The sequence below is a fragment of the Salvelinus alpinus genome, chromosome 23 (genome assembly GCF_045679555.1).
Source record: "Salvelinus alpinus chromosome 23, SLU_Salpinus.1, whole genome shotgun sequence".
NCBI classification, from domain to species: domain Eukaryota; kingdom Metazoa; phylum Chordata; class Actinopteri; order Salmoniformes; family Salmonidae; genus Salvelinus; species Salvelinus alpinus.
Genome location: NC_092108.1, coordinates 41571056 through 41595025, shown reverse-complemented (window position 1 = coordinate 41595025; position 23970 = coordinate 41571056). Strand labels below are relative to the sequence as shown.

Genomic DNA, 23970 nt, shown 5'->3' with positions numbered 1-23970 from the left:
GATGGCAGCAGTGTATGTGTAAAGTTTTAGACTGATCCAATGAACCATTGCATTTCTGTTCAAGCTTTTGTATCAAGACTGCCCAAATGTGCCTAAATGGTTTATTAATACATTTTCAAGTTCATAACTGTGCACTCTCCTCAAACAATAGCATGGTATTATTTCACTGTAATAGCTACTGTAAATTGGACAGTGCAGTTAGATTAACAAGAATTTAAGCTTTCTGCCAATATCAGATATGTCTATGTCCTGGGAAATGTTCTTGTTACTTACAACCTCATGCTAATCACATTAGCCGACGTTAGCTCAACGGTCCCATGGGGGACCCACCGATCCTGTAGAGGTTTTAAAAACAGGTAGGCCTCGTCTGTGGGACCATACCAACAACACACACTTATCCCTAGTTCTGTGTCATGCAACAATTGATACACTGCATTTCACATGATTAAAAGTTTCAACCAAACGACAAAAGTTACTGAAGGTAGGCCTATACATTCCAAAATGATGAAGGTTTATTCACCATTTAGAGGACGCTATTAGGCCAAGCATTTGCTATGACACAATGACCTGCACCCCTCTGCCCAAAGGTAAATTGAGTAAATTCAATGCAAAAGATCATTAAATATTGAAAACGCAAAGCGTTAGCATAGCAGGACTACAGTGAATTAAATCATGTATTGTTCCAAAATCATACTTTTTACCAATGTCTTGGTAAAAAAAAGTCATACATTGGTCAAACGAAAAGAACACCAATCACACTCGGTGATACAACATTTGATCCATGCAAAACGAGTCAAATCTGTTTTTCTGCAATTGCATTACAGCTGTTGTATAGCCCTATCATTTACAACAGTGTAGCCTACTCTAACCTCGGTAAACCCAGAACTAAAGTCTTGTGTAATTGGTCAGATGCTGGATTCTGGGTCCATACGTGTTAAGAGAAGAGATGTATCACTTACAAATTCATAACATATTGTACGAATTGGATGACGTAGTACACCATTGTGCACAATTTTAGGGGACCCGTTTTGGCTCTTGAGCAATACTTTCTAAATTACTGGCTGAAATTATACAAAAGCTCTGGAGCATCACAATAAGCCCACTATTATAAATCTTGACCATGAAATACAATTATATAGCTGAAAACGACATGTTGAGTTACAAAACAATTACATTTACAAAAACTGCACTCAAAACAATTCCTACAGAGATATCAAACCTTTTGTAACAAACATTCAGTATACTGAAGCATGAATCTCTTAATTCAACAAATAACCTGTAGCCAAAATGTGAAAGCAAGTCTCTTTCATACAGAGTTTTCCAGTCTTTTCAAGACTGAAATAGGCAGACCAATTGCTATCAAGTACACTATGCGGAGAGGAATAGTGGCCAGATGGAGAAAAAGTACTCCATCCGAACTGGTCTATAATGTAACTTAATTGTTGACAGAAAACAATCACTCTGTCTAGGTTCATAATTCTACCTCGCTTTGCGCATCTTGCTCACAATAGCAGCTCTGTGATTGGTCAGGTTGTTTAAGACAAAGCTTTTGCTCAGCATTTTCAGTTTGGAGTTCAGGGCATCTTTCCTTCTCTCCCAACAACACTCCCCCTCTTCGTCTTTCTCCTCCCCCTCTCCCTTGTCATCCTCCTCCTCCTCACTCTCTTCATCACTGCGTTCATCTTTATCCAGCTAAAGACACAAAAAGATACACATCATGAAGACTCATGAAACATGTGATAGACTACTTGCTTCATGGACATTTTGTGACCTCATATACTCACCTTGCCCAAGAATAGAAACTTGTTGGCCATCCGTAGGATTAACACGGCCCAGAATACATGAAGTGCTTGTAGCACCATCAGAAGAATGTTGAAAAAGTAGTAGCCTGCAAAGGGTTCAAAGACTTCCATGGACAACACAAGGGTTGTGTGGATTATTCTAGAAATCAGGGCAGGGAGGGGAAGAGGAAGCAAGTAATGCAATGATTAGAGTCAATATATCCCAGTTGTAAACCATTATAAGACATTTTGTTCATTAAATTGTTGCTCCAACAAACATTGTTGTGGATTAGATGGCCAATAAAGTCGATTTGATACAATTAAGTAACCAATGAAAAGTAGTGTAACATTCACTATCAATATGAATAAATTCACAATTGCAGATAATGTTAATTGTATTATAATGTCATGAAAAAAATATTTAGAACTAAAAGACACCACTGAGTTGGTCTTACTTGCTGGGAAACACCACCAGGCGAGTCACCAGGAAGACAGCAGCAAAAATGACAAACAACGTGTCGCATGTCTTCCTCCAGCCTGTGCCATAGTTGAACATCTTGGCAGACTGTAAAAACAGTAAGATATTCTAAGATGGATCCATAATGCAAACAAATGCTAACATTGAAATATGTTTCTATTGGAATAAATTAGGTGATGAGGCTAATATGTATGAATGTGCATAAAATGCATTACACTTAGCTTTTGGTCTTTTGAATTCTCTCTCTATTGGTATTGAATGATAATTGACAGCCTGGTTCACATTCCTGGCACTACAGGTAAACCAAGGTCACACTAATGTCTGACTATGAATAAGAAGCCTCGTTTATACCTGGTGCTAACATGGGGCCTTTGTCCTGATGTTGTCTACATTCTTTAATTGTGCCCACATTTCCAGAAATGTGTCTACACATGGTATTAAAACGTGGCCGTTATCCGTCCACTGTGTCTGGATTGTGACCAGATTTCCTGGTCCCTTCCTTTATGCAAATTATTTTACAGCTATTCTTTCAAAATAATATTTACTTATTGTAAGACACATATTGATTTAACCAGTCAATGGTGCCACCTGTCAATAATTTTAGAGGGCGGAATAATTATAATTAAAATAGTTTCTCTGTCCATATCTGTCTACACTTGTAAGATATCCAGACACAATGCATGTCTGACTCTCTCCGGGGGTGGTCAGGAAGATCTGATCACAATCAGATCACAATGTGTCTTTTGATGGTCTACACCTGTCTAAATACAGTTGAAGTCAGAAGTTTACATACACCTTAGCCAAATACATTTAAACTCAGTTTTTCAAAATTCCTGACATTTAATCTGAGTAAACATTCCCTGTCTTAGGTCAGTTAGGATCACCACTTTATTTTAAGAATGTAAAATGTCAGAATAATAGTAGAGAGAATTATTTATTTCAGCTTTTGTTTCTTTCATCACATTCCCAGTGGGTCAGAAGTTCACATACACTCAATTAGTATTTGGTAGCATTGCCTTTAAATTGTTTAACTTCGGTCAAACGCTTCGGGTAGCCTTCAACAAGCTTCCCACAATAAGTTGGGTGAATTTTGGCCCATTCCTCCTGACAGAGCTGATGTAACTGAGTCTGGTTTGTAAGCCTCCTTGCTCGCACACGCTTTTTCAGTTCTGCCCACAAATTTTCTATAGGATTGAAGTCAGGGCTTTGTGATGGCGACTCCAATAGCTTGATTTTTTGGTCCTTAAGCCATTTTGCCACAACTTTGATAGTATGTTTAGGGTCATTGTCCATTTGGAAGACCCATTTGCGACCAAGTTTTAACTTCCTGACTGATGTCTTGAGATGTTGCTTCAATATATCCACATAATTTTCCTGCCTCATGATGCCATCTATTTTGTGAAGTGCACCAGTGCCTCCTGCAGCAAAGCACCCCCCAACATGATGCTGCCACCCCAGTGCTTCAGGGTTGGGATGGTGTTCTTCGGCTTGCAATCCTCCCCCTTTTTCCTCCACACTAATAGCGATGGTCATTATGGCCAAACAGTTCTATTTTTGTTTCATCAGACCAGAGGACATTTCTCCAAAAGTACGATCTTTGTCTCCATGTGCAGTTGCAAACTGTAGTCTGGCTTTTCTATGGCGGTTTTGGTGCAGTGGCTTCTTCCTTGCTGAGCGGCCATTCAGGTTATGTCGATATAGGACTCGTTTTACTGTGAATATAGATACTTTTGTACCTGTTTCCTCCAGCATCTTCACAAGGGCCTTTGCTGTTGTTCTGAGATTGATTTGCACTTTTCGCACCAAAGTACGTCCATCTCTAGGAGACAGAACGCGCCACCTTCCTGAGCGGTATGACGGCTGCGTGATCCCATGGTGTTTATACTTGCGTACTATTGTTTGTACAGATGAATGTGGTACCTTCAGGCATTTGGAAAATGCTCCCAAGGATGAACCAGACTTGTGGAGGTCTACAATTTTTTTTCTGAGGTCTTGGCTGAATTCTTTTTATTTTCCCATGATGTCAAGCAAAGATGCACTGAATTTGAAGGTAGGCCTTGAAATACAACCACAGGTACACCTCCAATTGACTTAAATTATGTCAATTAGCCTATCAGAAGCTTCTAAAGCCATGACATAATTTTCTGTAATTTTCCAAGCTGTTTAAAGGCACAGTCAACTTAGTGTATGTAAACTTCTGACCCACTGGAAATGTGATACAGTGAATTAGAAGTGAAATAATCTGTCTGTAAACAGTTGTTGTAAAAACGACTTGTGTCATGCACAAAGTAGATGTCCTAACCGACTTGCCAAAACTATAGTTTGTTAACAAGAAATTTGTGGAGTGATTGAAAAACAAGTTTTAATGACTCCAACCTAAGTGTATGTAAACTTCTGACTTCAATTCTATGTGGGCACAATCAGAATGTGGACAAGATCAGGACAAAGGACACAAATTAGAACCAGGTGTAAACAGGGCTAGTGAGTCATAAGACATGCCATGCTAATTTGACCATTATGTTCCTCATTGAACCTCAATGGCAAAAATAGTGAGACCAGTGGGGGAAAAAAGAGACACATTTTCTCAACACGTCAGACAAGCTCTAACCTGTTTAGGTGCAGTACATTTTCACCAGTCCCAAGTGAAATACATGATTTTGAATATCTTAGGAAATACAGACTGATGTTTATGGGGAGATTGGCTGGGCTGTGATCCAGCTCTTACCTCTAGGAGGAAGTCAGAGGAGTCGTGAAGCAGCATCACCAAAGTACCTATCCGTACATAGTTGGAACAGTAGGAGAAACCAAGCAGGAAGATTGTGGCAATGTGGTGAATCACCTGCTCCTTGAAATCCTAGAAATCAGAGAGCTAAGTAGAGTAATGTGATAGCTAATGTCAAAAGTATGACTTTATGTACTGTACATCCAAAAATGAAGAAACCTTTCTGGGGAATACCAAATGCTTTGCTTTAGAATACTATACCGTATTTGTTCAACGTGATCTCAATGACTAATCAGACCAGGGATTAAATCATTGAAAGACCCTTTTGACCCTTTATTTCTCTGAGGAAGAAATGTGAGCATTGAAGTAGATTATCCATTCACCTGACAGGTCTTTGAGTCTATTATTATCCGTAATACAAGTAACATGTACAGTATCTTTAAATAGCAGAACAGCCAGTAGAGCTGATCATGTATGAAATATGAGGGAGCGCAAATAATGTCCCACCCTGATCCTTGCTCTTCTCTATTAGGACGTGTGATAAATAGGGACTGCTTATTATCATGGTCCTGGCAGGAAGTGAGGAGCAGGCAGATGAAGGGACTTACTTTTCTCTTGACGTCCACAGAGACACAGAGAAGCAGGGAGAGGTAGAAGCCCAGCTCCAGCTGGTAGTACCAGAAGTGGGCCCTCTCAATTGGCTGCAGAGGATTTACACATCCTACATTACTCATCTCATATGTATATACTGTATTCTATACCATCTACTGCATCTTGCCTATGCCGCACGGCCATCGCTCATCCATATATTTATATGTACATATTCTTATTCATCCCTTTACATTTGGGTGTGTATAAGGTAGTTGTTGTGAATTTGTTAGATTACTTGTTAGATATTACTGCATTGTCGGAACTAGAAGCACAAGCATTTTGCTACACTCGCATTAACATCTGCTAACCATGTGTATGTGACCAATAAAATTGTATTTGATTTTATTTGAGGACAGGGAAACACAGTGTTAGCCTACAGCATGACTATGGTTGGGTGTAACATATGCACTTCCACTGGCTATGTACCGGTGCTGAATATCAAGGAAAATATACATTTTCATCTGCAAAAAACAAGATTTTAGAACCATAATAGAAAAGGTATATACAGTAGTTGAATAAGCACACTTGGGATTATACAGTTAAAGTGTGCAGAATGTTATTTTTGCCGATGACAATGAGCCATTGTTTTGAGCGGAATGTCTTTGTCCACCACCAAATGAATGGGGAAATTAATGAGTGGGAATTCCATAATGAACCATACTGTACATCCTCATACTTAGGTAGGGCCAGTGATGTTTTGTCCCATCACGACTATGCACCAAATACCAACACCTGGTTTTTGATTGCCAGAGATACAGTATGGACAGGATCTAACAGTAGTAGGTCATATCATTGTTGGTATAAGGTTAAGCCTACAGTATGTCATGTACACTCAAGGGACAAAAACAGTACAGTACAGAAAAGTACAGTGCCTTCAGAAATTATTCACACCCCTAAAACTTTTTCCATATTTTGTTGTGTCACAACCTGAATTTAAAATGGAATGAATTTAGATTTTATGTCACACAATACCCCATAACGTCAAAGTGGAATGATGGTTTTTGTCATTTTTTCTAATTAATAAATTTCTGAAATCAATAAATATTCAACCTCTTTGTTATGTCAAGCCTAAATAAGTTCAGGAGTAAAAATGTACTTAAGTCGATACTTCAGGATTTTTTTATCTACTTCCCCAGAGTCAGATGAACGTGTGGATACCATGTTTATGTCTCTGCGTGCAGTTTGAAAGAAGTTGCTAACTAGCGCTAGCGCAATTACTAACTAGCGTTAGCGCAATAATTGGAAGTGTATTGGTATTTGCTAGCTACTAGGAGATACCCATAGACTTCCAGTCTTCCAGTCATTGCTCTAACGCTAGTTACCATTGGCTCGCAAAACTACCTCTAACTTCCTTAATACTGGACACAGAGACATAAAAATGGTTTCCAAAAGTTGATATGACTTTGGGGAAGTAGAAAAAGGGCCCAAATGCCAACATCCCGAAGTGTCCCTTTAACAAGTCACATAATCAGTTGCATGTACTCACTCTGTGTGCAATACTAGTGTTTAACATGATTTTTTAATGACTACCTCATCTCTGTACCCCAAACATACAATTATCTGTAAGGTCCCTCAGTCAAGCAGTGAATTTCAACCACAGATTCAACCACAAAGAACAGGGAGGTTTTCCAATGCCTCATAAAGAGGGGCACCTATTGGTAGATGGGTAAAAATCAAAAAGCAGACATTTAATTTTCCTTTGAGTATGGTGAGGTTATTAATCTCACTTTGGATGGTGTATCAATACACCCAGTCACTACAAAGATACAGGCGTCCTTCCTAACTCAGTTGCCGGAGAGGAAGGACACCGCTCAGGGATTTCACCATGAGGCCGGGTGACTTTAAAACAGTTACAGTGTTTAATGGCTGTGATACGAGAAAACTGAGGATGGATCAACAACATTGTAGTTACTCCACAATACTAACCTAAATGACAGAGTGAAAAGAAGGAAGCCTGTACAGAATACAAATATTCCAAAACATGCAATAGGCACCAAAGTAAAACTGCAAAAAATTTGATGTTTGGGGAAAATATAACACAACACATGACTCAGTACCACTCTTCATATTTTAAAGCATGGTGGTGGCTGCATCATGTTATGGGTATGCTTAGCAAGGACTAGATACATTTTTAGGATAAAATCCTAGAGGAAAACCTGTTTCAGTCTACTTTCCAACAGATACTGGTAGACAAATTCACCTTTCAGCAGGACAATAACCTAAAACACAAGGCCAAATATACACTGGAGTTGCTTACCAAGACGACGTTGAATGTTCCTGAGTGGCCTACAGTAGTTAGTTTTCACTTAAAGCGACTTGAAAATCTATGGCAAGACATGAAAATAGCTGTCTAGCATTGATCAACAACCAACTTAACAGAGCTTGAAGAATTTAAAAAAGAATGGGCAAATGTTGCACAATCCACATGTGGAAAGCTCTTAGAGACTCACCCAGAAAGACTCACAACTGTAATCGCTGCCAAAGGTGATTCTAACATGTATTTTTAATTTAATTTATTTATTTATCTGTTATTTTACCAGGTAAGTTGACTGAGAACAAGTTCTCATTTACAGCAACGACCTGGGGAATAGTTACAGGGGAGAGGGGGTTTGACTCAGAGTGTAACGTCCTGACCAGAGTTATTATGTGTTTTGCTTGTTTAGTGTTGGTCAGGACGTGAGCTGGGTGGGAATTCTATGTTGTGTGTCTAGTTTGTCTGTTTCTGTGTCCAGCCTAATATGGTTCTCAATCAGAGGCAGCTGGTAATCGTTGTCCCTGATTGAGAATCATATATAGGAGGCTTGTTTGGTGTTGGGATTTTGTTGGGTGATTGTTTCCTGTCTCTGTGTTTGTGTTCTGCACCAGATAGGACTGTCTCGGCTTTCACTTTTGTTATTTGTTAAATGTTCACCGTGTATCGTCACATTAAACATGTTGAACACTAACCGCGCTGCATTTTGGTCCTCTCATTCATCCCAGGAAGAAAGCCGTTACACAGAGGGTTTGAATACTTATCTATATTAGTGAATTTTTCTTCCACTTGACATTAGAGTATTTTGTGTAGATCAGTAACACAAAAAATACAATTAAATTTGTAACACAACAAAATGTGGAAAAAGTCAAGGGGTGTGAATACTTTCTGAAGGCATATACATATTTGTGCTCTCTAAGTTAAAAGCTATATGGTTATAAATGTAGAGGGTATAGACATGGATTGAAGGGAAAACAGAACATGTGAGCTTACTTGTTGTGGATATCCTGTCCAGCATTCTCTCTGGTCCCAAAACCAGGATTTCTAAAGGGAAAGGAGGTCGGAATAAACAAGTTTCTCATGGAGATGAAGCCCATGTGACCTGAACAGACCTGGGTTCAAAAACTATTTAGGGTATTTCAATTACTTATAAATACATGTGGAAGTAAGTATTTTGGTATTTTGTATTTGAAAACACAAGTAGTTATATATTTGTTTTGATATTAGAATGTATTTGGAAATAGACTTGGAAAGTAATGGCGGTTATTTGAAAATACTCAAATACACAAATATTTATATACTCCCATGCATTTGAACCAGGTCTGTTTGGTATTGAAATAATATATTTGGAAATAAGTATTTGAAAATTCTTTCAGATAGTCGGCTGTTTATTGGAAAGTAATTGAAAATACTTCCAACAGATGTAGTTGATTCGGGCCACATTATTTGAAAATACTCAAATACAAATAAATAAGTATATAAATTACACATAATCAAATACACATGTATTTGAATGCAGGTCTGAAGGGTTTTGGTTCATACTAATACCCACATTGATCAAAGTTGCGAGTCCAGCTAGGAAAGCTATGAGGTAGAAGAAAAACCTCCAACTGCAAAATGACACAGGTTTTAGTTACAATTTAAAGGGCAAGTCCGCCACTTTTCAACCTCATATTCATCATATCCAGCACCAAACCAGTGTCTACATAAAGTACCAGTCAAATGTTTGGACAAACCTACTCATTCAAGGGTTTTTCTTTATATTTACTATTTTCCACATTGTAGAATAATAGTGAAGACATCAAAACTATGCAATAATACACATGGAATCATGTAGTAACCAAACAAGTGTTAAACAAATAGAAATATATTTTAGATTTTAGATTCTTCAAGTAGCCACCCTTTGCCTTGATGACAGCTTTGCACACTCTTGCCATTCTCTTAACCAGCTTCATGGGGAATGCTTTTCCAACATTCTTGAAGGAGTTCCCACATATGCTGAGCACTTGTTGGTTGCTTTTCCTTCACTCTGCGGTCCAACTCATCCCAAACCATCGCAATTGGGTTGAGGTCGTGTGATTGTGGAGGCCAGGTCATCTGATGCAGCACTCAATCACTCTCCTTGGTCAAATTGCCCTTACACAGCCTGGAGGTGTGTTTTGGGTCATTGTCCTGTTGAAAAACAAATGATAGTCCCACTAAGCACAAACCAGATGGGATGTCGTATCGCAGCAGAATGCTGTGGTAGCCATGCTGGTTAAGTGTGCCTTGAATTCTAAATAAATCACAGACCGTGTCACCAGCAAAGCACCCCCACACCATCACACCTCCTCCTCCATGCTTCACGGTGGGAACCACACATGCAGAGATCATTCGTTCACCTACTCTGCGTCTCACAAAGACACGGCGGTTGGTACCAAAAATCTCAAATTTGGACTCATCAGACCAAAGGACAGATTTCCACCGGTCTAATGTCCCTTGCTCATATTTCTTGGCCCAAGCACGTCTCTTCTTCTTATTGGTGTCCTTTAGTAGTGGATTCTTTGCAGCAATTCGACCACAAAGGCCCGATTCACGCAGTCACCTCTGAACAGTTGATGTTGAGCTGTGTCTGTTACTTGAACTCTGTGAAGCATTTATTTGGGCTGCAATTTCTGAGGCTGGCAAATCTAATGAACTTATTCTCTGCAGCAGAGGTAACTCTGGGTCTTGCTTTCGTGTGGCGGTCCTCATGAGAGCCAGTTTCATCATAGCACTTGATGGTTTTTGTGACTGCACTTGAAGAAACTTTCAAAGTTCTTGACATTTTCCGAATTTATGTCTTAAAGTAATGATGGACCGTCATTTCTCTTTGCTTATTTGAGCTGTTCTTGCCATAATATGGACTTTGTCTTTACCAAATAGGGCTATCTTCTGTATACCACCCCTACCTTGTCACAACACAACTGATTGGCTCAAACGCATTAAGAAGGAAAGAAATTCCACAAATTAACTTTCAATAAGGCACACCTGTTAATGGAAATTCATTCCAGGCTACTACCTCATGAAGCTGGTTTAGAATGCCAAGAGTGTGCGCAAAGCTGTCATCATGGCAAAGGGTGGTTACTTTGAAGAATCTCACAAATAAAATCTATTTTGATTTGTTTAAAACTTTTTGACTGGTATTGTATGTAAAAACAGCGTGTTTCTATTATCTGTGGTTAAAAAGATAGGAAAGTTCCTCAAAGGGTAGGATTAAAATTAATTAAACAGTGATTTAAAAAATATATATAAAGTCATAGGGTAGAACTTTTTAACTTAATTTTTTTTTTCTACAAAAGGTAAAAATGTGCCATTTTCACATATGTAGACACTGGTATTGTGCTGGAGATAATGAAAATGATGTTGAAAAGTGGTGGAATTGCCCCTTACAGTCTTACAACTAGAGCTGCATTGGCAACATGAAAATGGAATGACATCAAACATCATTGAATTTTACAGTCCTTTTCTGGATAACCAGGTCTTCATTGTAAATAAACAAGACTTTGTTCTCAACTGACTGGTTAAATGAAGGTTAAATTATTGAAAAAAAATGGTCATACAAGTGAATGAAGCTAAATGAAAGGGCAAAAACCGTTTGCTTAGTCAAGACGGGACTTACCAAGCCTCGCAGAACCTCTTGGTGTAGCTGGGCCTGTCTTGGTTTCTGCGGTGACGGAACCAGGTCTCAATTTGTCTCTGGGTTTTGTCACATTGTGCCATTAGACTGATGATATCACTCTAAAAATGAAGGGATATAGACAGAACATTACTACAGCTGTAAATATACTACAGCTCTCGCTAAAGGTAATTATTTATTCGTCCAATATGTCCAAACCTATTTGTAATCTGTTACTATTCCAATGTAGTTACACAGTAACTTAATTCTGTGGTTATGCACTGTATCAACATTTTCCAGGAACTTGTAGACCAGGATGCTTGTGCGTTATCTATTTCACTATCATAGCAGGCATGTCCCCGTCAGCCTTCCATTCCCACAGTGCAAACACTTCCAGCAGCTATGTTGACGTAAGAGATCAAGACCGGCACATACTATTATCAGAGTTTGATGTCTCTGACACTAACCTGAGATGGATGTCGGTTTTGTTGGGTGTAGAATGACTCAAGCTTCGTGGAGGGAGCGACAGCCATGCGTAGTCTGTTCCTCAACCCCACACATCTGCCCAAAGGGGGAGCCACAACCCTAGCGGTGAGGAAAACATAAGCGCAAATGTTGATCTTCACAGCAAGAAGTGTAGTAATACTAATGACAACATGACAATAGGTGTGTTTCTATAGTTCTTTGATAATCTATACATGATGTGTGTGTGTCTGTGCTATACAGAATATCTGTGCTCGTCTTTTATTATTATTATTGTGTGTCCTGTACGTATGACGAATAAAACTTTAACTTAAAACTTGTCTCTGTTTTGCTGTAATAACCTCTTTAAGCCATTTATTAGGCCAGAGAAAGCTTACGGGGATCAGTCGGGTTACCGTGGGAAACGGCTGCTGTAGCAACAGAGCCCACCCTCTCTCCGCTCTACCTGCTGCTGCTCTCTCTTTCAGCAAAGTGCTGACACCTGCTCCCTCTACTATTCCCAACTGTCCTACGCTACCGCCAACAACACCCGCCAAAGCACCTGCAGGCATACAGAGCAGGGCAACCAACAATACAGCCTCGACCTATGCGGATTTCATTTCACTGCTACTGTTTGTTGTCGGGTGATGTTGCATGACAAGACTTCATCAAGAATTCAATCAAACCCGTGCTGCGGAACAGTCACACTGTGGAAAAATCATGCTATTCTTCAACTATAAAAATACTTGATGCCATTACTCAGAACATTTTCACCCGTTCACTTGATTTCAGTGAAATGGTGCAGTTTCACATTTCTGTACAATCAGATTGTTCCATTGTGTGAGTTGAATCTTCCCCTTTTTACATGTCACTGAATCATATTTCAGACACACATTCTTGTTGATTACTGGCCAAAGTATTGTTGCAAATGAAGATCGTATCCAAGATGTGGTCCATACAGTAGTTCCAAAAAAGTTACCTGTCAAATACTAGACGGAGGACAATGAACCCTAGAGCCAGAGGCAAGGCGAACAGCAGGTCACGGGGTCGCGGACACTCCTGCATCTGCTCCATGTCTCTCCAGGTGATCCCAGGAGGCAGCCAGTACTCATGCCTCCACAGATCTGTCAGGAGGTCCATGCTGGATTAAGGCGTGAAGAGGGATAAGTGGCTTAATGATATATAATTGATTTGAGTTGAATTTGTGAATCGTGGATGTCAGTCTGACAGTGTGACTATGCTCTGAATGTTTCTTAATCAGATAACATTTTTGTGTCATCTTTACGATAATGTTGACATAGCAGGTAATATGTGTTGTACCAGCAATAGACTTCAGTCATTCCACGAAATGAGTCCCTTTTGATATTATAAGTAGAAATTGTACACCAGTAATGAATTGTAAAAGCCTGTTATATTAAATGAAGATTCAATAAATTCAATAAATCTGATTTTTAATGTAAAGACTTGCTTAAGTGCCAAGATTCAGCCTTTTGACATGTCCCTCTGTGCACTCTATGTGACTCTATGTCTCCAAGTTGTCACCATCATTGTAAAGCCCTCGTTATTTTGTTGCTTTTGCAAAGTCATTTCTGAAGATTATTATTTATTACATGTGATTTAGTGATTCAATTATTATTTATTTAATGTGATTAGGGATTCAATTATTCATTATTTCATGTGATTAGTGATTCAATTGTCCCTCCCTGTTATACACAACAAGCTTCCATTCCCCCTGTCACAAGGGGATTTATGGCTGATTTAAGATGAAATCATCAACCCTGTTACTTTAATTGGCACCTAATAAGTACTTACCTAATAGGAAAACATGTATTTTATTAAGCTGAACATGTTCTCTTCATCACAGAATGCTAAAATTTGTTGAAATCAAACGTTTTTTACTAAGTTACACTGCCCAAAATTGACTAATTTCGTGGAGCGACCCAGGTAATATGTTCTGTTTTGCATAATAATAATATATAATAATAATAATAATATAATAACACAATAATAATGTTCTGTTTTGCAGGCGTCTTTGATTTAAAGGGGCAGTGCAGTTAAATCGTGATTTTCCCCCCCAAAATTATCAGAGTGGATGTGGTTCTGGATTTTTTTCATGCGCACGATCATCTGCATGCTTCCCCCTCCGCTGCGCACTTCCCCCTCCGAGTCCTTTCAGCTGCTGCTCAGTGCTCGCTCACTCCGTGACTCCGCTGCCGCTGTTCGAAAAACGTAGTTCTTAGTCTGTCGTAACAGTAATCAAAGCAAACATAAGCGCGACACAACGGGCAGTCTAGCGATTTCATGTTATTTTGTTCAGGAGGGGAGTCAGCTTGCATGCAGCTATTTAGGCAAACTATAAACTGAGTACACCAAACATTAGGAACACATTCCTAATACTGAGTTGCAACCCCCCTTTTGCCCTCAGCCTCAATTCGTCATGGACTCTACAAGGTGTCGAAAGCGCTCCACAGAGATGCTGGCCCATGTTGACTCCAATGCTTCCCACAGTTGTGTCAAGTTGGCTGGATGTCCTTTGGGTGGTGGACCATTCTTGATACACAGAGGAAACTGTTGAGTGTGAAAAACCCAGCAGCGTTACGGCTTTTGACACAAACCGGTATGCCTGGCACCTACTGCCATATCCTGTAAATCTTTTGTCTAGCCCTTTCACCTTCTGAATGGCACACATACACAATCCATATCTCAAGGCTTAAAAATCATTCTTTAACCTGACTCCTCCCCTTCATCTACACCGATTTAAGTGGATTTAACAGGTGACATCAATAAGGGATCACAGCTTTTACCTGGATTCACCTGGTCAGAATCTCAAATATAAAATATATTTGTATTTGATTAACACTTTTTTGGTTACTACATGATTCCAAATGTGTTATTTCATAGTTTTGATGTCTTCACTATTATAATACAATGTAGAAAATAGAAAAATTCAGAAAAACCCTTGAATGAGTAGGTGTGTCCAAAACATTTGACTGGTACTGTATATTTTGGGGGAATGTTCATTCAAATCGCCACCAAGTTTTTATTTCAGCTGTTCAGAAATAGGAGGCAGAAACATAGGCTACATCATACATCAATGTCCATCAAATTGGTTGACGGTTCAGAAGAGGGTGAGTAAAGCATAGAGTAAAAACAGAAACTTGAATGTGTGTGTAAAATAACACATTCGGATCCTTACCCACTGGGCACACAATGGTTAAATTACTGTTGTTTCTGTCAGGTTTTGGCCAGGACTGTTCAGGTTTTGTTCACTAGATGTCCCCCTTGCACCTTTTTTGTACCTTTTGTTTTTTCTTGCCCTAATTATTGTTTGCACCTGTAAGTCATTCCCTTGTTAGTATTTAACCCTGTGTGTTCCTCAGTTCCTTGCTCAGTGTTTGTATGTTAGCACCCAGCCCCAGCCTTTGTGAACATTTTTCTCTTGTTGAATTTTCCAGAGGTTCTCTGGTTTTGTTCTCGTGTATTTTTGGATTGGTCTTTTGAGGTTTGTTTTTTCCCTTGCTGTTTTTACCACTTTGTGGATTTTCTTTTGTATTTTGGAAGATATCTATTTTTTATTAAACCACCATCTCTAGTACTGCTGTGTCTGCCTCATCTTCTGGGTTCTGCCAATTATTAGTGACTGTTTCTCGCACCGGGTCCTGACAGAAACACTGAGCCATTAATATGAACCCAGAGGCAGCCAGTACCCAGGACTTTTTTCCCATGCTGTCCCACCACGAGGGGACTGTCCAACGTCACGAAGCTGCTCTGGTTCAGCAAGAGGCCTTACTGGCTGGACATTCTCAACTTCTGTCGGAGATGATGACTTCCATAAAGCAGATTTCTGATCAACTTTCTCCTGCAACCGCTTCTGCTCCAGTTCATCAGATTCAAGTGCCCGTGGCAGTTAACCCCCTGGCTGAACCTCGTCTGCCGCCTCCCCAACGGTTCTCAGGTGATCCGAGGGTTTGTAAGGGGTTTTTCACCCAATGTTCTCTCTCCTTCGAGCTGCAACCCTCGTCGTTTCCCACCGACCGGTCCAAGATAGCATATATCATCACCCTGCTGTCGGAAAAAGCCCTAGCCTGGGCTACTGCTGTGTGGGATGCCCAAAGTCCCTGCTGTGCCAGCTACTCTACCTTTGCTGAAGAATTCAAGCGAGTGTTTCAAGGTCCTACCAGCGGTCCTGACTCAGCCAAACAGCTCCTGACTCTCCGCCAAGGTCGGCGCAGCGTGACGGACTATGCCATCCAGTTCCACACGGTGGCAGCAGCGAGTGGCTGGAACTACGAGGCGCTCACAGTGTGCTTTTTGAAGGGTCTTTCCGACACCATCCAAGATGAACTGGCCACTCGGGAACCACCAGACAACCTCGAGTCCCTGATCAAGTTGGCTTCACGCATAGACCTGCGTCTGAGAGAGAGAGAGCTCAACCGTAGATCTCTCACCCTAGCTCCTATCGGTCCCAGCTCCGAGTCTCCACCTTTATCCTCGCTGACTCCACCGGAACCCATGCAGGTTGGACGCATCTCCCAGGCTGAGAGAGACCGCCGGATGAGGGAGCGATGCTGTCTATATTGCGGCAAACCGGGCCATTTCCTCTCCACGTGTCCCGGGCTCCAGGGAAAACGCACTCTCCCGTGCAGGCCTGGGAGGACTGTAACGGGAAACATAACCTCCTCCCATCCATCCAACTCCCGCCTGCTCATTCCAGTTACCCTTTCCTGGGACAACCACGAGCTTCCCCTTCAAGCCTTGGTAGACTCTGGAGCCGCAGGTAACTTCATGGATGGTGTCTGGGCGAAGGAAAATGGCGTTCCCTCTGAACCTCTAAGTGATCCCATAAGGGTTACTACGTTGGATGGAAGCCCTTTGGGATCTGGACTTGTCACTCGTGTCACTACCCCCTTGCGACTTTCAGTTTCCCAACACCAGGAAGTGATGAACTTTCATCTGACCTCGTGTTCCGAGTTCCCTCTCGTCCTTGGATACCCCTGGCTTCACAGCCATAACCCTCACATCGACTGGTCTGTGGGCACTATCAAGCAGTGGGGTCCTACGTGCCAAGCCACTTGTATCTTCCCAAGTTCCCCGAGTTCCCCTCCCGAGTCTCTAGAATCCATCGACCTGTCCCGAGTTCCCGAGTGTTACCATGACCTCAAACCGGTATTTAGCAAACAGAGGGCCACCAAACTACCACCCCATAGACCTTACGATTGCCCCATCGACCTGTTTCCGGGCACATGCCCCCCCAGGGGTCGGATCTTTTCCCTATCTCCTCCCGAACGAGCTGCTATGGATACCTACATCAAGGACTCTCTGGCAGCAGGCCTCATGCGTCCATCCACCTCGCCGGCGGGAGCAGGGTTTTTCTTTGTGGCCAAAAAAGACGGGGGATTACGTCCTTGCATCGACTACCGGGGACTTAATGCCATAACCGTCCGTAATCGCTACCCGCTACCCCTTATGGCCACAGCCTTTGAGCTGCTCCAGGAAGCAGTGGTCTTCACTAAGCTTGACCTGCGGAACGCATACCATCTTGTGCGGATCAAACCCGGTGACGAGTGGAAGACCGCTTTCAACACGCCTACTGGCCACTACGAATACTTGGTGATGCCCTTCGGCCTGACCAATGCTCCGGCTGTGTTCCAAGCGCTCATAAACGATGTGCTTAGGGATATGCTTAACATCTTCGTGTTTGTTTACTTGGATGACATCCTCATCTTTTCGAGCTCCCTTCAAGAACACACTAAGCATGTCAGACAAGTACTCAAACGCCTCCTTGACAGCCATTTGTACGTTAAGCCGGAAAAATGTGAATTCCATTCCTCCCGAGTACAATTCCTGGGATTTGTAGTGGAACCCGGTCGAGTCCAGATGGACCCCACGAAGGTAGGGGCGGTAGCGGATTGGCCCACCCCCAAGTCCGTTAAGGAAGTTCAGCGTTTCCTGGGCTTCAATTAACTTTTACCGCAAGTTCATCAAGAACTTCAGCTCGGTGGCAGCCCCTCTCTCAGCTGTAACCAAGGGCGGCAACACAAGGTTTCTGTGGGGAAGAGAAGCTGAGACGGCCTTCCAAGGACTCAAGCAGCGCATCCTCTCTGCTCCCATTCTGACACTACCAACGGCGGATGAACCTTTTGTGGTGGAGGTAGACGCATCAGAGGTTGGGGTTGGAGCTGTCCTGTCTCAGAGGGGTGAAGACAAGAAGCTTCATCCTTGCGCCTTCTTCTCTCACCGGCTTACCCCGGCCGAGAGGAATTACGATGTGGGGGATCGTGAACTCCTAGCGGTTAAGATGGCATTGAAGGAATGGAGACACTGGCTCGAGGGGGCTTCTCAACCGTTTCAAGTGCTTACGGACCACAAAAATCTGGAGTATATCCAGCAGGCGAAGCGGTTGAACTCCAGACAAGCTCGATGGTCTCTTTTCTTCAGCCGATTTCAGTTTATCCTCACCTATAGACCCGGGTCGAAGAATCTCAAACCGGACGCCTTGTCACGAATCTACTCTCCTGCCATTCGAGAAGATACTGACATGACTGTCCTTCCGGCCGCTAAGATCGTGGCTCCGATCTCGTGGCAAGTGGAGGATACCGTGAAACAAGCCCAAGCCATCGAACCGGGCCCTGGAGGAGGTCCTGCCAATCGGTTGTTTGTTCCCAAGGCAGCAAGGTCCCAAGTCCTTCTGTGGGGGCACTCCTCTCGCCTCACCTGTCACCCGGGCGTAGGTCGCACCTTGGAGTTCATCCAGCGTAAGTTCTGGTGGCCTACCATAAAAGAAGACGTTGCCACTTTCGTCAAGGCCTGTTCCGTGTGCTGCCAGGGCAAATCTTCTCACCTCCGCCCTCAAGGACTCCTTCACCCTCTATCTATTCCCCACCGACCCTGGTCCCATATCTCATTGGACTTTATTACTGGCCTTCCTCCGTCCCATGGTAATACAACTATCCTAGTCATCATCGACAGGTTTTCTAAGGCGGCCAGGTTCGTTCCCTTGACTAAGTTACCTTCTGCCAAGGAAACGGCTGAGTTGGTGATTAACCATGTGTTCCGAGTCTTCGGCATTCCGCAAGATATGGTTTCCGACAGAGGTCCCCAGTTCGCCTCAAGGTTTTGGAAGGCCTTCTGCCAACTCATAGGGGCCACTGCCAGTCTATCTTCAGGGTACCATCCGGAGTCCAATGGCCAAACCGAGAGGATGAATCAAGAGCTGGAAACCACCCTCAGATGTATGGTCTCCAACAACCCGTCCACATGGTCGTCCTTCATGGTTTGGGCCGAGTACGCGCACAACACCTTGTGCTCCTCCTCCACTGGTATGTCCCCGCACGAGTGTCAGTTTGGCTATGCTCCTCCATTGTTCCCGAACCAGGAGGCAGAAGTCAGTGTGCCTTCAGCTTCGAGGTTCATCAGACGCTGTCGGCTTACGTGGAAGAAGGCCCGTCTTAATCTTCTGCGTTCCTCACAGAGGTACCAACAACAAGCCAACAGACGTCGCCGTCCCGGGCCTACCCTGCGCCTCGGCCAGAGAGTATGGCTCTCAACCAAGAATTTACCGCTACGGGTGGAGTCTCGCAAACTGTCCCAGAAATTCATCGGTCCCTTTAAGGTTGCCAGAAAAGTGAACCCCGTTACTTTTCGCCTGCACTTACCCAGATCCCTTAAAATTAATCCCACGTTTCACATTTCTTTATTAAAACCTGTTGTTTTTTCTCCCCTTATCCCGGCAGGCAGACCTCCCCCTCCGCCCCGTATCATCGGAGGCCAGTCGGCTTATACCGTCCATCGGATACTGGATTCCCGCCGGGTGCAGCGGTCCTGGCAGTATCTGGTGGACTGGGAAGGCTACGGTCCCGAGGAGCGCTCCTGGGTTCCTGCCAAGGACATACTGGACCCTGACCTCATTCGTCAGTTCAGGGTCCTCCACCATGAGAAGGCTGGTAGGAACGTCAGGAGCCGTTCCTAGGGGGGGGATTCTGTCAGGTTTTGGCCAGGACTGTTCAGGTTTTGTTCACTAGATGTCCCCCTTGCACCTTTTTTGTACCTTTTGTTTTTTCTTGCCCTAATTATTGTTTGCACCTGTAAGTCATTCCCTTGTTAGTATTTAACCCTGTGTGTTCCTCAGTTCCTTGCTCAGTGTTTGTATGTTAGCACCCAGCCCCAGCCTTTGTGAACATTTTTCTCTTGTTGAATTTTCCAGAGGTTCTCTGGTTTTGTTCTCGTGTATTTTTGGATTGGTCTTTTGAGGTTTGTTTTTTCCCTTGCTGTTTTTACCACTTTGTGGATTTTCTTTTGTATTTTGGAAGATATCTATTTTTTATTAAACCACCATCTCTAGTACTGCTGTGTCTGCCTCATCTTCTGGGTTCTGCCAATTATTAGTGACTGTTTCTCGCACCGGGTCCTGACAGTTTCCACGTCGTTGCAATGAAATTATGTTGAACCAACAAGGAATAGATCGATGTTGAATTGACAGTGGGGGGAAAATGTTGTATTCGTAGCGTCTGCCTTTTAAAAAGTATATTTCTACACCATGAGGTCGAAAATGACACCCTGAAATTCTGAAAATGATGATTATGTCCTTTTTGTGTAAGAGCTGTTAGAAAAAAATCCTGTAATTTCAGCCTGCTCAGGTGGGATGGAACTTTTGGCCCACATCATGACATCACAATGTGAACTGACTATAATAAACCAGAGCCATGTACTGTATAGAGAGTTGGGCCACTTTCAGAGATCAGAGATCGCCACTTTCTCCTCCACAGCCATTGCAATTCCTGACATTTAATCCTAGTGAAAATTCCCTGTCTTAGGTCTGTTAGGATCACCATTTTATTTTAAGAATGTGAAATGTCAGAATAATAGTAGAGAGAATAATTTTTTTCAGCTTTTGTTTCTTTCATCACATTCCCAGTGGGTCAGAAGTTTACATAAACTCAATTAGTATTTGGTAGCATTGCCTTTAAATTGTTTAACTTGGGTCAAACGTTTCAGGTAGCCTTCAACAAGCTTCCCACAATAAGTTGGGTGAATTCCTCCTGACAGAGCTGGTGTAACTGAGTCAGGTTTGTAGGCCTCCTTGCTCACACACACTTTTTCAGTTCTGGCCACAAATTTTCTATAGGATTGACGTCAGGACTTTGTGATGGCCACTCCAATACCTTGACTTTGATGTCCTTAAGCCATTTTGCCACAACTTTGGAAGTATGCTTGGGGTCATTGTCCATTTGGAAGACCCATTTGCGACCAAGCTTTAACTTCCTGACTGATGTCTTGAGATGTTGCTTCAATATATCCACATCATATTCCTGCCTCATGATGCCATCTATTTTGTGAAGTGCACCAGTGCCTCCTGCAGCAAAGCACCCCCACAACATGATGCTGCCACCCCTGTGCTTCACGGTTGGGATGGTGTTCTTCGGCTTGCAAGCATCCCCCTTTTTCCTCCACATATAACGATGGTCATTATGGCCAAACAGTTCTATTTTTGTTTCATCAGACCAGAGGACATTTCTCCAAAAGTACGATCTTTGTCCCCATGTGCAGTTGCAAGCCGTAGTCTGGCATTTTTATGGCGGTGTTGGAGCAGTGGCTTCTTCCTTGCTGAGCGGCCTTTCAGGTTATGTCGATATAGGACTCGTTTTACTTTGGATATAGATACTTTTGTACCTGTTTCCTCCAGCATCTTCACAAGGTTCTTTGCTGTTGTTCTGGGATTGATTTGCACTTTTCGCACCAAAGTACGTTCATCTCTAGGAGACAGAACGTGTCTCCTTCCTGAGAGGTATGACGTCTGCGTGGTCCCATGGTGTTTATACTTGCGTACTATTGTTTGTACAGATGAATGTGGTACCTCCAGGCATTTGGAAATTGCTCCCAAGGATGAACTAGACTTGTGGGGGTCTACAATTTTTGGGATTTTCACATTATGTCAAGCAAAGAGGCACTAAGTTTGAAGATTGGCCTTGAAATATATCCTCAGGTACACCTCCAATTGACTCAAATTATGTAAATTACCCTGTCAGAAGCTTCTAAAACCATGACATAATTTTCTGGAATTTTCCAAGCTGTTTAAAGGCACAGTCAATTTAGTGTATGTAAACTTCTGACCCACTGGAATCGTAATACAGTGAATTTTAAGTGAAATAATCTATTCTGTAAACAATTGTTGGAAAAATTACTTGTGTCAACCGACTTGCCAAAACAATAGTTTGTTAACAAGACATTTGTGGGGTGGTTGAAAAACGAGTTTTAATGACTCCAATCTAAGTGTATGTAAACTTCCGACTTAAACTGTATGACTCTGTAATAGACCAATGACTGTTCAGTTGGGTAAGGGGTGGGCTCAGACCATCATATGTGTATGTAAATATCTTCACATTTGTTTCCTAATGCCCACATGATCAGACTGAGCATTTCAAGTGCCAAAAGGAGGCTCAGGGAAATAAATGATAAAAAAATATATATATATTTTAGAGTTATTTTCATTAAATAAGCACACAAATTGATTTATTAGACATAAAGTGATGATTTAAAAATAAAATTACAAAGACTGCATGGGGGCTTTAATAATTAAAAACCCATCAGAATTGCTTAAAAGTTAGGCTACAGTGAGAGGATGTTAATCATGTGATCATGAGAAGCGATCATCTTTGTGGGGGAAAAGTGTATAATTCAATGAATTAACGAGATCGATGCATTTTGTTATTTTAATGGAGAGTCAAATAGGCAACACTATTTCACCTGGTTGACCTATATCAAAATATATAATAATTACCTATCTTAACTTGTTGACTGTTGATTCTATATAAAGAACATACTATTTATATTGAGAACTAATAGTTTAGGTAAAAACGGTTGCAACAAGAACAGTTATAACGACCTACCTGTCAGAGCTTGGCTGGAGTAATTGAGGGTGCGTTGACAAATAAAAAGACGAATCACCAATTAATCCATCCAACAGCGAGTTTTCACTCTCTCTTTTCTTTGTAAAACTCCGTCGGGGATGAATTGAAGATCCAACTGCGCTGTGCCCTTTGATTCCACTGATGCCAAAACAGCGTTTGCGATTAAACAAAAGGGGTGTGTTCAGTGTGCGAAAGTTTGTGATGACACGATTTTTAAACTCTACTGATGAACGAAGACCAGAAGAAAAAACGGTAATGGTTTTATGGCTCCATTATTTATTAAAGGTGCTCTGCTTAAATTCCTCTCCCTAACCACCAAGTACAAAATGTGTCTATCTACCAGTAATTGAAATGTGACTGAAATTGACCATATAGAATATTGATGGCTATATGCTTACAGTATAACTTGTTTGAGGATAGCACTTTGTCCATCCTTGAATCAAGGCCAAATGAAATGTCAGTGTGCTACTTGACCACTGTGTGGCACAGAAGTTAAATTATTTAGTGCCTGTATGGAGTTCTTTTGTATTGTTCTGAGGCATACATGAACTTTATCCTTTTTACATCAGCAGATGGCACAAAGTGCTATTCAGAAACCCAGCCTAAAACCCCAAACAGGAAGCAATGCAGATGTAGAAGCACGGCGGCTAAGAAAAACTCCCTAGAAAGGCAGGAACGTAGAACGTAGGAACCTAGAGAGGAACCAGGCTCTGAGTCTTCAACACGCATGTAAATGAAACCTCTAAGCTAAGGAATTTGTTGTGAGGTCACAAGTTTAGTGATCTAATAAATATGTTATTTTGGAGAAGCAGGGACCATATTTCTCTCAAAGTTTGTGCACAAATGTGTTTACATCCCTGTTTGTGAGCATTTCTCCTTTGCCAAGATAATCCATCCATCTGAAAAGGGTGGCATATCAAAAAGATGATTAAACAGCATGATCATTACACAGGTGCACCTTGTGCTGTCTCCAAACAACACAGGTTAAATGTGAATTTCTCCAATGATACTGAAAATCTATTCCATCTGGGAAATAACTAGTATCGTACAAACCATCCTGATCTTGCGAGCTTACATTCTG

At 41.9% G+C, this 23970-nt stretch overlaps 1 protein-coding gene across 1 annotated transcript; it reads right to left on the bottom strand.

Moving 5' to 3' along the window:
- Window positions 1-493: 493 nt before the first annotated feature.
- Window positions 494-23040, bottom strand: LOC139551023 (ceramide synthase 2-like). The gene is made up of 11 exons (XM_071362361.1): window positions 22869-23040; window positions 12962-13123; window positions 11988-12105; window positions 11524-11642; window positions 9436-9493; window positions 8877-8927; window positions 5590-5682; window positions 4985-5113; window positions 2237-2346; window positions 1785-1941; window positions 494-1692 (listed from the first exon to the last, which is right to left on the bottom strand). The coding sequence occupies exons 2-11, from the start codon at window positions 13120-13122 to the stop codon at window positions 1480-1482; spliced, it is 1209 nt and encodes a 402-aa protein (XP_071218462.1). The 5' UTR covers window position 13123; window positions 22869-23040; the 3' UTR covers window positions 494-1479.
- Window positions 23041-23970: the final 930 nt, after the last annotated feature.